The sequence below is a fragment of the Barbus barbus genome, assembly GCF_936440315.1.
Source record: "Barbus barbus genome assembly, chromosome: 3".
Taxonomy (NCBI): Eukaryota; Metazoa; Chordata; class Actinopteri; order Cypriniformes; family Cyprinidae; genus Barbus; species Barbus barbus.
Window position 1 is genome coordinate 44070532 of NC_136731.1, and position 12801 is coordinate 44083332.

The following is a 12801-nucleotide window of genomic DNA, read 5'->3' on the forward strand; positions in this document are numbered from 1 at the left end:
CCTCAGTGGCACCGGTTGTATTGTAAACAATGCCGTTGTCTATATTGTTTAACAATTTGAGCCCATTTGAGACGCAGAGGATATTAGTGAAGAGGATTGCGCAGAATCTGTGCAAGCACGGTTCTTAATGGCATGTTTTTTGGGTTTTTTGTTGTTGTTGTTGGTTCATACTTTTAGATGCACTGTTATTTGTAAGTGTTACTTCTTCTGTTAGCTTTTAATATAAGGTTTTATCCTGATTAAAGCCTTAATACAGCACGGCACCCGTACGCGCATCCATGTATAACGCTTCTCATAGCTATGAGAAAATAAGAGTATAATTGGAACAGTTTGTTGGAGCTGATCTGACGATGTGAATGAGAGCGAGAGAGAGAGAGATGCAGAGTGTACACGAGTAACAGTAGTAAGAACCGCTGCTTTAGAACATTGATTTGAAAATTTGTGAATCCATTAGAATCGTTAGAAGACAGAATCGCGAATCATAAATTAATAGATTTTTACGTGCACCCCTAGTTTTCTCTTCCTCTTCTCTAAAGCAGCGCAGCATGGCCCCGCCCCTTCGTTGTGTGTTCCCGGGGGCGGAGTTTATCTGGGTTCGTATGTCACTAACCCGGGAAGTAACTTGTAGTCCCTTACCAGTTGTTTTTGTAGGCATTAAACTGCCAGAATTTTAAAAGACGATATCTCGGTTTGCACTGAACTTTCAGCATCGTAACTCTGCAGATATTGTTTATGCTCAAGCAGCAACATTAGACACCAACTAAAAAAGTAAAATCGCAATCAATCACCCCTTTAAAATGTCTGTTTTGTTTTTATTTTTAAATAACAAAAATAACCAATAAGAACACTTAAAATACCAGGTGGATCAGTAGTATCAGTAAGAGCAGTAATGCATTTAAAACCTTAACAATATCCACCCCTACACAGCACACACGTTTCAGTCATCAATGTTGTTTGAGCATAAATGTGTTTTGGCAGTGTGAACCTTAAGGTGTCCTATCTGTGTAAAACTCTTTCCACACTGAGAGCAGATGAAATGCTTTTCTGAAGAGTGAGTTACTCATTTATATTACATATGATCTGTATATATTAATATTCATTTAAAATAAATGCTTTATAGCAATTGTTAAACTAAAAGTGCTTGTGTGTAATGGAGTAATAATTATATAAATCATATGTAAATTCTAATTATCATTAAAGCCAGACAAATGTGTTGTATTTTTTTTTTTTTTTTTAAAGGTACTTCATAGTGACCTTTTAATTTGTAGGAAGAGAAAATGGGGGAGTGACTTTTTTTTTGTGTCAGACATGTGTCACTTTGCTCACATCTGATTGGTCCAATTTCAGTTTGAGATCTCTAACTCGGAACATAAGCTGTCCCGGAGCAGGTTAGCTGTGGAGTGCAAGTTCCTATGGCAGACACGAGCTGTGGCCCATTATCGGAGACCACTTCCTCTGGTATTCCATAAGCTGCAAACAATCCTTGAAGTGCATCAGTGGTTAGTGATTGATGACATGGGCACTACCTCTAACCATTTAGAATAGCTGTCGATCACTGCTAGAAAAAACTGCTTGCTTTTTCTGCAAAATCAATGTGGATCCTCCGCCATGACCTTTCAGGTGAGGTGCCCCGGCAGGTGACTTCTGAACTGCCAGGCAGCAGCTACAGGTGCGCACTCTCTCTTCAATGCAGCCATCTAATCCGGGCCACCACAGGTAGCTATGAGCAGGGGCCTTCATACGGCAGATCCCCGGGGCTCATGGTGTAGCTCGTCCAAAAGTCTTGATCGGTATTTGTCCCTTGCAGACACCAGAAGTCCATCCACTAGAACACAGTTCCTTCTTCCCCAGTGCAATCTTTAACCACAGTTGGCAGTCTGGACATTGCGTCAGCATTCATGTGGTCAGCTGATTTTCGATACTCAGTGTCATAATTATATGCCATCAGAACTAATGCCCATCGCTGCATTCGAAGAGCTGCCAAAGTTGGTATTGCTGCCTTCGGTCCGAGAATCGCCAGCAGAGGCTTGTGGTCAGTTATGAGTGTGAATTTCCGCCCGTAAATATACACTGAACAAAATTATAAATGCATCACTTTTGTCAAATATCACCTTATAATAGTAAGGTTAATTTCTGTCATTGATCAGAAGGTGTTCCTAATTTTTATTTTATGAGAAGCACTAGTGCTCCTGAAAAGAAACGTAAGTGTAGTTCTTAAGAATATAATGTTACCTTTTTTAAACTAATTTAAAACGTTTTTGCAAAGTGTAAACTATTAAATATAATCTATAAATCATGCAATACTGCACCGTTAAATAAGACGTGTCCCGAGGGCTTAGCTAATCAGGCCAATGAGAGACAATCATTTATGAAATCATTCGTTCATTTCACTAATCAATCTATTAAACAAGAGGTCATTAATAATAATTATATTATAAGATGTACAAATTCAAGCACAACGTATCTTTAATTTGGGCAGAATTGCAGATACCTGTCTAAATGCACAAGGTTTAGAGAAAATATGAAATAAGTTGTTAATAAATGTTATCATAGATTATAAATGTTTTTTTGATTAAATACTCCTGAAAGGTAATCTAAAATTACCATTGTTAAAACTACTACTACCCCCCCCCCCCCCCCCCCGGTGAATTTTGGCCAATGCTTATTAGACAATTGAACATAATATGAAACTCATAAGAAAGCACAATGATATCATTTAAATGATGAAGCAAATACACAAAACTTTGTGAAAATGTTCTTTGGGGAGGAACTCCATCTTTGAGTTGATCTGAATCTCAGTTGAATCTGCTGGTTTTGAAGATGAAGATGAACTTTATTCACTGTGAAAACTTTAGATGATGTTTCTGTGTCATGTTGCTTGTAATGACTGTATAGAACAGATTTATCCAGAGGATATTTTATTGCCTTATTGTGTCACATTTGTTGAGTGATATCAGACCTGAAAGAGCTGGATCTGAAGATGATCTACTTTCTGTGATCGTGTACAGCTAAACACGTCTCTGTATGTACGGGCCTTACTGTGATGTTTTTTGTATGCTTGTGTAGAACAGGTGAATCACTGAAATGCTTCCCACATTGAGTGCAGTGATACGGTTTCTCTCCAGTGTGGATCCTCTAAGGGTTTCTCCTTTGTATGAACTCTCAGGTGCTTCTTCAGGACTGAAGCCCTCAAAAATGTTTCACGGCACTCATCACAGGTGCACAGCTTCTCTATGAACTCTCATGTGATCGTCAAATTTATGTTTGCTTGCAAAACTCTTTTCACACTGAGTGCAGATAAATGATTTCTCGGCTCTTTTCATTAAAACGTTCTGAGTTTGAAAGCAACTCAAAGTGATTTTTTCTCTCAACTTCACTTAATTCTTCATTCTCCTCGTTTTCTTCGAAATGATATACAGTATACAGTGATCTTCAAGTTATGATTTTTAAAACATTATTAGGCACAAATTCCATGTTTATAGGGAGAACTATTAAATATTGTATGTTTGATGAACTACACAATTATCTAATATCAATAATTGTTTAAAAAAGTACCCAGTTTACAGAAAGTGTCCCTTATTATTTGATTATTTAGCTATATCACTTTCAGGACTCTAAATATTTTTCCAGTTACAACAAACACAATCTAAAACTACTTAAAACTTAATAACTGTCAGTATTATTAATGAAGAATGAAGAATAAACACCAACCTGTTAGTTGTTCAGTATCTTCAGTGTGTTTGATTCTGCAGGGATCTCTCATCTTCTCTCTGTTCTCTTTAATAAACTTAGTCTCTGCAGATTTCAGCTCTTCCTGATGATCGTCTGCACTTGTGAACTCATGGGAATATTCCAGCATGTATTGCTGAACTGCTGAATGTGTGATTGTTGTGGGAGGAGCTTCACTGAACATGGCTTTCTGTGTGGAAGAAGCAGATTTAGCAAAATCCCAAAAGTCCCGCCCATGTTTGACGCTGCTCTATAAGCACAGACACAGCCCTGAGTGAGCATCCCGCCTCCGTCATTCACATTACTGATTACTGTAGCTGCTGGAGATATAATGTCAGAGCCAAAGAGGCTTTTGGGATGCACTAACGAACATAAGTCTCTATAAGCTCCCCTCATCTGAGGACACTGTGGTCAAGTTTCATTGTCTAAGAAAATGTCCTGGAAATAATCACTGCAATCAAGCCAGCTGCCACTCCTTTTTAGAGCTATCTGAAATGCCAAGTAAAACACCCTTTATATGAGATTTTGGAAGGCTTTTATTTTGTAATGCAACATCAGACTTGCCTGATTTTTGGCGAGAGACAACCTGAGGTGGCCTACTATCAATCTGAAGTGAAACTAGTCTGTGGTAACAGGGACTTTCCTTTTTAGAGCTATCTGAAATGCCAAGCAAAACAGGTTGGATATTAGATTCTGGGGGGCTTTTATTTTGCAATTCAACATCAGTTATTTTGATATCATTTAGTTTGAACCATAATTATTAGGCTGTTACTTAACACTTTTAGACAATTTCATTTTATAAGGCCTATTTTAAATATTTTTTTTAGAGATTATTATAATAATATTACAGACAGTTAATCTGATATTACTTTATTAATTAGTATAGTTCATTTTCTTAATATATATATTACCCTTACTCTTATTTCCCTGTTCTTGTTTATATGTATAAGTTAAGCAGTAAATAATAATAATAATGCGAAAGCGAAAGACCGGCGGCAGATCGCTGTAATGCACGGTATATGCGCGCACAACACAACAGCGCGCGGCTAGAGTGACCGCGTTTCGGAGTGGACCGCAGTTAATCATCGGTAAAGTCCCCAATACGTGTAGGGATCAATACCAACACTTTGTGCACGAACATCAGCTCCAGACAAAGTAAGTAGCACGCGTTTGTTTTCCAAATGGCCTTTCTGAAAGAGCTTCTTGGCACTCTGTAAGGCTAATGATGCTAAAGCTACCATTGTCTCTCTGGTGCTGTCTTCATGAATGATTGTGAATCAGAGGGAGACACGGAGTGCATTTATGCTCTTTAAGAGACTTATGCACAGTGTTGCACACATTACATTTCATGCAAATCATCCATGCTAACATACACGTTTTCTATTCGGAATATTTTTGAAAGTAGTGAAAGCAGACATTTCACTCTCTATAGATATATTTTAGAGTTTCTCGCTGAAGTTCACAGAGACCTAAAGTGCATCCTGTCTGCGTCAAAGCGCAACGTTTCGTTGTTATTCTGAGTGCACACAAATACACGTAGAGTCTTTATAGATTAAAATATACAGTTTATTTGTGTATAAAGTTGGGTATATCATTATTCCCGCTCCCGCTGGCATGTTTTCCTGTCCCGTCCCAATCACGTGATTCGTAGCGAGTTTGTTTCCCATCCCACGGGATTCCCGAAAACATGCCAGCCTCTATTGTGAATATGCATGCGGTGGTTAAAAGTTACGTATGAAAGCAATGCGAATGGATTGTTTGAGTTTGTTGAGCTCATTATCACGAGTGGGACGAGCATGCCATGCACCATGAGACCAGCTGTGTTATGTTTATCGCGCTGTGTAATTCATAAACACAAATTTATAATGCAACTTTTTATTTGAAACAGAGTACGTTTTCTGTAAAGATAACAGGCATGTACTAATTGTGGAATGTTTATTTGCAAAGGCTTGCACTCCTAAAGCGGGAGCTCGAGCCAGTGTTGCACAACTGTTTTCAATGGAAAGTAGCTAAAGCCAGTTCGAAAAGTCATCAAATGTCGCTTGATGACGTCCTATGTTAATTAGCATATGCATGGCGTCATCGCGTCGTATTTCCTTTTACATTTGTTGAAAAACACACAAATATGAACTATAAAATACACTCAAATTATTAATAAAAACATAGGATATACAGCGAAATATGAATGAAAGCATTCAGGACGTTCCGCGTAATAAACAGATATGTGATAGCATAATATTTGCTGGCAGACAATTCAGATAATTAAGGAAAGAAACCATAATCACAGAGGTATAAATATTAACAAATGTACTTAAAGTAGACTGTATAAACATCATTTTTAAAAATAATAAATTTTTAAAATATTGAAAATGTTTATAAAACAGAACAATGACCAATTATAACCACATTTGAACATACTTCACACACAAATGTAAATTCTGTCATTAATTACTTACGCTCATGTCGCTCCAAACCCATAAAACCCTTTTGTGCAGAACACAAATGAAGATATTTTAACAAATGCCTTGTGTACGCAAAAAACAGCAACAACAAAAATATTGTCTTTAGTCACAAATTATGTATATCCAACGCATTTTCACAAAAGCAGCATGAGATGGCCAGTTTTCCGTTTTCACACCAATACAACACTAACCAGGTTTCCATCCAAGGATTTTTTTGCAAAAAAAATATTTAGCGCTTTAAAATATTTACGATATAGCTGATGGAAATGCCAATTATCGATTATATTTCTCATGTGTCGACAAAATCTTCTTCCGTTTAACTTTAGCGCATAAATTCCATATCGATACTTCAAATGTCTCAAAAATTTGTTTGGAAACAGTTTTTGTCACGAAAAGGGCCTTTAACGCAAATAAGTCACATGACAGAATTAGCCTATAGGCAGCATCTGTGTTCATGGTGTTGCTCACGATAAAGCACCGTTTCCCTGTAGTTCAAAAGCGCATTAAATCATATTCATATTATTAAACTGTATCTAAAATTATTTTATACATGGTAAGAAAAAGACGAGTTACCTCTCAAACATACTTATCTTAATTTGGTGTTAGCAGGCTAGCCTACGTTTACATGATTATTATTATTATTATATTTACAGTGCACTGTTCAGTTTAAATAGCCTGTAGTCCGTGTCTTTCAGCTTGACCACCATAACCCTGTGATATTACGCCAAGCACATTTTGTTTTACAGGAACGTGAAGTACAAAAGTTTAAATTAATTCGTTTTTGGCTTGTTAGCTTCTTATATTTTTCTTCTTTTGTTTTTTTTTTTTTTGCTTTTTTTGCAGATTAGCTCCTCCCATGCTGCAATTAACCTTCAATGAAGCCCCTCCCACAATAATCGTGTCATCAGTGAAGCTCCGCCCACAGTAAATCACCAATAAATGCTGGAATATTCCCATCAGTTCACAAGTGAAGACGAGCATCAGATCATCAGGAAGAGCTGAAATCTGCAGAGACTGAGTTTATTAAAGAGGACAGAGAGAAAATGAGAGATCCAGAACCCTGCAGAATCAAACTTGAAGATGAAGATACTGAACAACAAACAGGTTGGTGTTTATTTTTCCTTTGTTTATTTATAGTGCTTATGGTTATAAAGCTTCAAGCAGATTTAGATTTGCTGTAATAGAAACAATCTTTAGAGCCTTGCAATAAAAGGCTAGGCAGGGCTCCAGACTGCATTTTTCTTGTTAATCTTGTGCGTTGAACAATTTTTTTTTACGCACCTTATCTCTTAAATTGCAAATTCCAAAACAACATTTTAGAGCTAATAACAGCATCTCGAGCCATTGATATGCAGGCTAATGCAGTTATTAAAGCGGTCTAAATGCAGTTATTCGAGAGAGATAGAGGCAGAGCGTGTGTGAATACCTGCGTCTTTGCGTCTCTCAGCCGTGTTCAACAGCAGCCTCTACTAATTGATAGTTTTCACGTCTTACACACTTATAGGAACGCCCACTTGGCGGGAAAAACGCAGCTTTGCTCCACTGACCGCCAGCTATTTTTACGCAGATTGCATCAAGTAATAATGTAGTAAAACGCAGATATTAAAAGGCAAGATTCAATGGACACATTATTGATGATCTATATTTTGTACAGGCAAGAAGATGAAGCCGGAATATAAACAAAGTTTCACATTAAATGGCTTCCTATAGAAAACCATTAGAAGGAAAACACTGAACCATTAAGCGGATTGCGCTCATATTCCGGTCCCATCTGCTTGCCTATGTAAACTATGCATCATTAATGTGGTGCTTACTGAATCTGATCTTTTAATATTACTGTTTTAAATATATTAAGGCATTTTAAGTGTTTTTACAACATTTTGTTGCACTGTTTATGATTGAAATATTGCTGCGGTTGGATTGGCCAAAACTTGCATTTTGTTCAGAAATACCTTTGTTTAAAGTGAAGTGACATACTGCCAAGTATGGTGACCCATACTCGGAATTCGTGCTCTGCATTTAACCCATCCACGTGCACACACACAGCAGTGAACACACTAGTGTTGTCAAAAGTATCGATATTTCGATAAATATCGATACTGAAATATCTGAACGGTACCAATATTAATTTCCCGAAGTATCGATACACCGATACTAGCCGAGCTGTCACTTTCACTTCTCTCCAAAGGCGCGTGGACAAGCACCACACGTGACCGCACTCGTCTCCTTCGCTCTGGTTAAATAGCACAAGTGAAGTGAATAGAAAGATGACTGCTCTGGTTGTTAAAGAACACAGCAGGAGCGCTATCTGTAGGGATCTATGATCTCCGCGATGCAGAGAACGCGCACGGAATCCAGTCATTAAAACGGAATTTACAGTTTAACGCGGAATGTCACGGAGTTTGTCAAAGTTTGGATGAATTAATCAAAAGTAGGTCATTACACTTAAATCAAATCGCGATATGGACTAGTATCTGTAAATATTAAGCTGCAAAAGTGGATTTAAATATGAATCCTGCATGTTCTGCGCGTCTCTGTGTGAATGTGCTGCACGTGCGGTTTTGTTTACTAATGTGGCGCTCGCGGTGATTTCAGCGTCTGCCGTCTCAATGAGGAGATAAATACATCAACAATATCTCCAGAACTGATCTGAAAGGCACTTTATGAGCATTTTACCATTTAATTTGAGTAAAACTAGCGTCATATCATACACACACAGAACTTTAAAAGTATTCACGGCAACCCGTCAAAATAAAAGTTCGTTTAACAGCCTATTAAAGACCGTGTGCCAGAAATAGGCTATATTACTATTATTTAGTAGAATGTACATAATACTGCTACTTACTACAGCTGTTAATTTAAAAAAAATTAAATAATCACAAAATATTTGAATTTTAATAGTAAATCCCCTTTATTTGCCAAAAATGTAAATGTTTAATTTTCATTAATTCAAATATAAATTAATTAAAATTGTTTTATGCCTTCATCTGATATCCAGTAAAATTTAAATACACAACACAGAATTTCTGAGGGGAAAAACACAGTTCATAAGGCTACTGTAAGAATAAATCAAAATTGTTTGTATGCATTCAAATAATAGACATGCTAAAACACAGAATTTGGTAACAATAAAACATAAGGTGAGAAAAAAATAAAACATTTAATACGGCCCTAAACGTGTCATTTTTGTTACACTTAATAAATTAAATGTTAAATTGTATAATTTTCATGATTTTAATGAATTAGACATGCTTTTAGATTAATAGCATTTCATTTGACCATTAAAAAAAAAAAGAGTCCAGAAAAATTCAAACGGAAAAAAAACGGAATCTAGAAAAATTAAAATGGAAAAAATTGAATGTAGAAAAAAATCAAACGGATTTCATAGGGCCCTATATCTGGAAATATTTTGGTTATGAAGCAAATGAGAATATCAACAAATAGAACTTTGGATTTTAATTAGTACATGTATTAGTAAACGTTAGTTTCAATTAACATTTAACTAAGATTAATAAAAGATTAATAAATAAATCAATAAATGCAGTACCTCAAGACATTTTTTTGTTCATGTAAAATATACTGCATGTTCTCGACTGGTTACATTTATCTTTAAAAATTATCCCCTTAATATTGTGGCAGTTTTTTTCTCCGTGGTATCGAAAATGGTATCGAGTATCGATATTTTTCAAGGTATCGTATCGAAGTTAGAAATTCCAGTATCGTGACAACACTAGAACACACACACACCGTGAACACACACCCGGAGCAGTGGGCAGCCATTTATGCTGCGGCACCCGGGGAGCAGTTGGGGGTTCGGTGCCTTGCTCAAGGGCACCTCAGTCGTGGTATTGAGGGTGGAGAGAGCGCTGGACATTCACTCCCCCCACCTACAATCCCTGCCGGCCCGAGACTCAAACCCACAACCTTTGGATTACGAGTCCGACTCTCTAACCATTAGGCCACTTCCCTACTTATTCTTTTGAGAGGTGATCTAAATATTTGCGGCTGGGAAACAGATGAAAAATTCACACGTGTGTTTGAGAAATTCGCGGGTGTTACAGAAGCAGACTGTACACTCGGGATACAAAAAAGGTAAGGTTTATTTGACAGATGAGTAATGGCAGGAGAATGTAGCGGTAAGTATCAGATGCAGAAATGTTGAATGATGAGATGGGAATCTTACTGAACCGTGGTGTTTTCTGACAGGAGCTCGTGGATGAACGGGAAGCACACACCTCGACGCTTCGTCGTGAAGCTCCAGGGAGGACAAACAGGAATCCAGGACACGGATGGACACAACACTCGGAGAAAACGCAAGAGGTAAGTTCACAGGTAGGTCGCTGAGATAACATTCAGGAGTCCACTTCATAAGAACGAGACCGGACGTTAGACTGTAGTGAGGTGTGTGGTTATATGGAGTGTCTTGATGAGGTGATGATGATGTGCAGGTGTGCTCATTAGAACTCGGGTGAGGGTGCTCGCTGTGATTGGCTGGAGTGAGAGCCTGGTCGATCTGTGACATTACCCTTCTCTCCACGGCCCGCTCCAGAGGGCCGAAAGCCCCGACGTCGTGGTGGCCTTCCCCTTCCTCTGGGAGCTGGACGGTCAGGATGGGTCGCACGGAATTCCTCCAGTAATGTTGGGTCCAAGATGTTATCTCTGGGGACCCATGATCTCTCCTCGGCCATGATCTCTCCTCGGCCATGATCTCTCCTCGGCGCCGGATGTCCAAGATCTCAACTTATATATCGCTCCGTCCTCCAGAATTAATGGGAGAGGGGGTTCCTCCCTCGGACCAGGCTCGGTGGAGGGAGAAACAGGAGAGTGGTAAGGTTTCAGGAGTGACACGTGAAAGGTGGAATCGATACGATAATGTTGGGGTAACTGCAACTGAAAGGTGACCGGGTTGACTTGTTTTAAAATGGTGAAGGGACCAACATATCTGGGACTCAGCTTCTTGCAGGGCAGGCGCAGCTTGATGTCCCTTGTTGACAACCAGACCGCCTGTCCGGGTTGGTATTGCGGGGCTTCGGACTTGCGAAGGTCCGCTGTCATCTTGCGCCTGCATACTGCTTGCTGGAGCTGGAGCTCACCATGAGCATCGTCCCAGACCCTCTCGCTCTCCCGGAACCAGTAATCCACTGCAGGCACTTCCGAAGGTTCCCCTGACCAAGGGAATAAGGGTGGCTGGTAGCCGAGCACGCACTGGAAGGGAATGAGTCCAGTAGCAGCTTGATGTAATGAGTTCTGGGCATACTCGGCCCAGCCAATGAACTGGTTCCAGGAGTCCTGATGGCTGTGGCAGAAGGTTCGCCAGGAAGCGGCCGATCTCCTGGATCTTCCTCTCCGTCTGCCCGTTGGTCTGGGGATGGTAACCTGATGACAGACTCCTGGTCACATCTAGGAGTTTAAAAAAGCCCTTCCAAACTCTGGAGACAAATTGTGGACCACGATCCGACACAAAGTCTTCGGGAATGCCAAAGTACCTGAATACATGATTGAAGAGGAGTTCCATGGCGGTGGGCAGACTTTAAGGGGAAGCAGTCGACAAGACTTGGAGAATCTATCCACAATTACTAAGATACAAGTATTTCCGTCCGATGCTGGAAGGTCAGTCACAAAGTCTACTCCCAGATGTGACCATGGACGATTGGGAACGGGCAGTGGGAGGAGTTTGCCTGCTGGTAAGTGGCGAGGGCTTTTGGACATAGCACACTCCACGTATCCCTGAACGAACCTTCTCACATCCCTGGCCATGCTGGGCCACCAGTATCGATCTTTCAAAAGCAAGAGGGTACTGTTGGTCCTTGGGTGGCCAGTGCCCAGAGAATCGTGAGCAGAGCAGATGATGGAAGTGCGTTGTAGTCTGGGAATGTATTGTTTACCAGGAGGGCAGCCCGGCAGAGTGGCGGTGGAGGCATTGGCAGGAGTGGCTAGTTCTGAGCTCCACTGGATGGGGCAGGTGAAGATCTTATCTGGGATGATTGTTTCAGGAACTTCGTCGATTTTTTTCAGTAGCATGAATACGGGACAGGGCATCTGCATTGATATTTCAGGATCCTGGATGGTACGATATCGAAAAATTTAAACGAGTGAAGAAGAGGGCCCAACGTGCCTGACGGGGGTGGAGTCATTTGGCCTCTCTCAGGTACTGCAGATTCTTATGAAGGACTCTGTGGCAGCTGGAGTCCAGGACAGAGACTTGGGCCTATTTCTGAGCAGGTTGGCGAGGGGACTGGTAATGGTGCTGTAATCCTGGATGAATCTTCTATAAAAATTGGCAAAGCCTAAGAATGTCTGGAGCTCTTTAATAGTGGAGGGTACCGGCCAGGTTCAGATTGCCTCCACCTTCCCCTCGTCCATTCGGATGCCACCACTGTCGATGATATAACCCAGGAAATGTACGGAGGGTTGATGGAATGAGCATTTCTCGGCTTTGATTAATAGATGAAATTTCCTGAGTTGTTGTAAGACCTCCGCAACGTGGTGGCGATGTTCAGCCAAGCTCCGAGAGTAGATGAGGATATCATCGATGTAAACTAGGACGAACCTGTGGAGATACTCCCGGAGCACCTCGTGCATAAAATCCTGGAATACTGAGGGGGCGTTG

General features: G+C 39.9%; 1 protein-coding gene across 3 annotated transcripts in view; it reads left to right on the plus strand.

The window, feature by feature from the left end:
• Positions 1–4723: 4723 nt before the first annotated feature.
• The window catches only part of LOC306852683 (uncharacterized protein), a 35612-nt gene continuing 27534 nt past the window's right edge, over positions 4724–12801 (plus strand). Inside the window, exons 1-2 of one of the 3 annotated variants that reach the window (XM_079389714.1) lie at positions 4724–4884; positions 7035–7295. In XM_079389714.1, the coding sequence (XP_079245840.1) occupies positions 7272–7295 (24 nt within the window). In that variant the 5' untranslated portion in view covers positions 4724–4884; positions 7035–7271. Of the gene's footprint in view, positions 4885–6984; positions 7296–12801 lie in introns of all 3 variants that reach the window. The other 2 variants (XM_079389715.1, XM_079389716.1) reach the window with 2 other exon arrangements.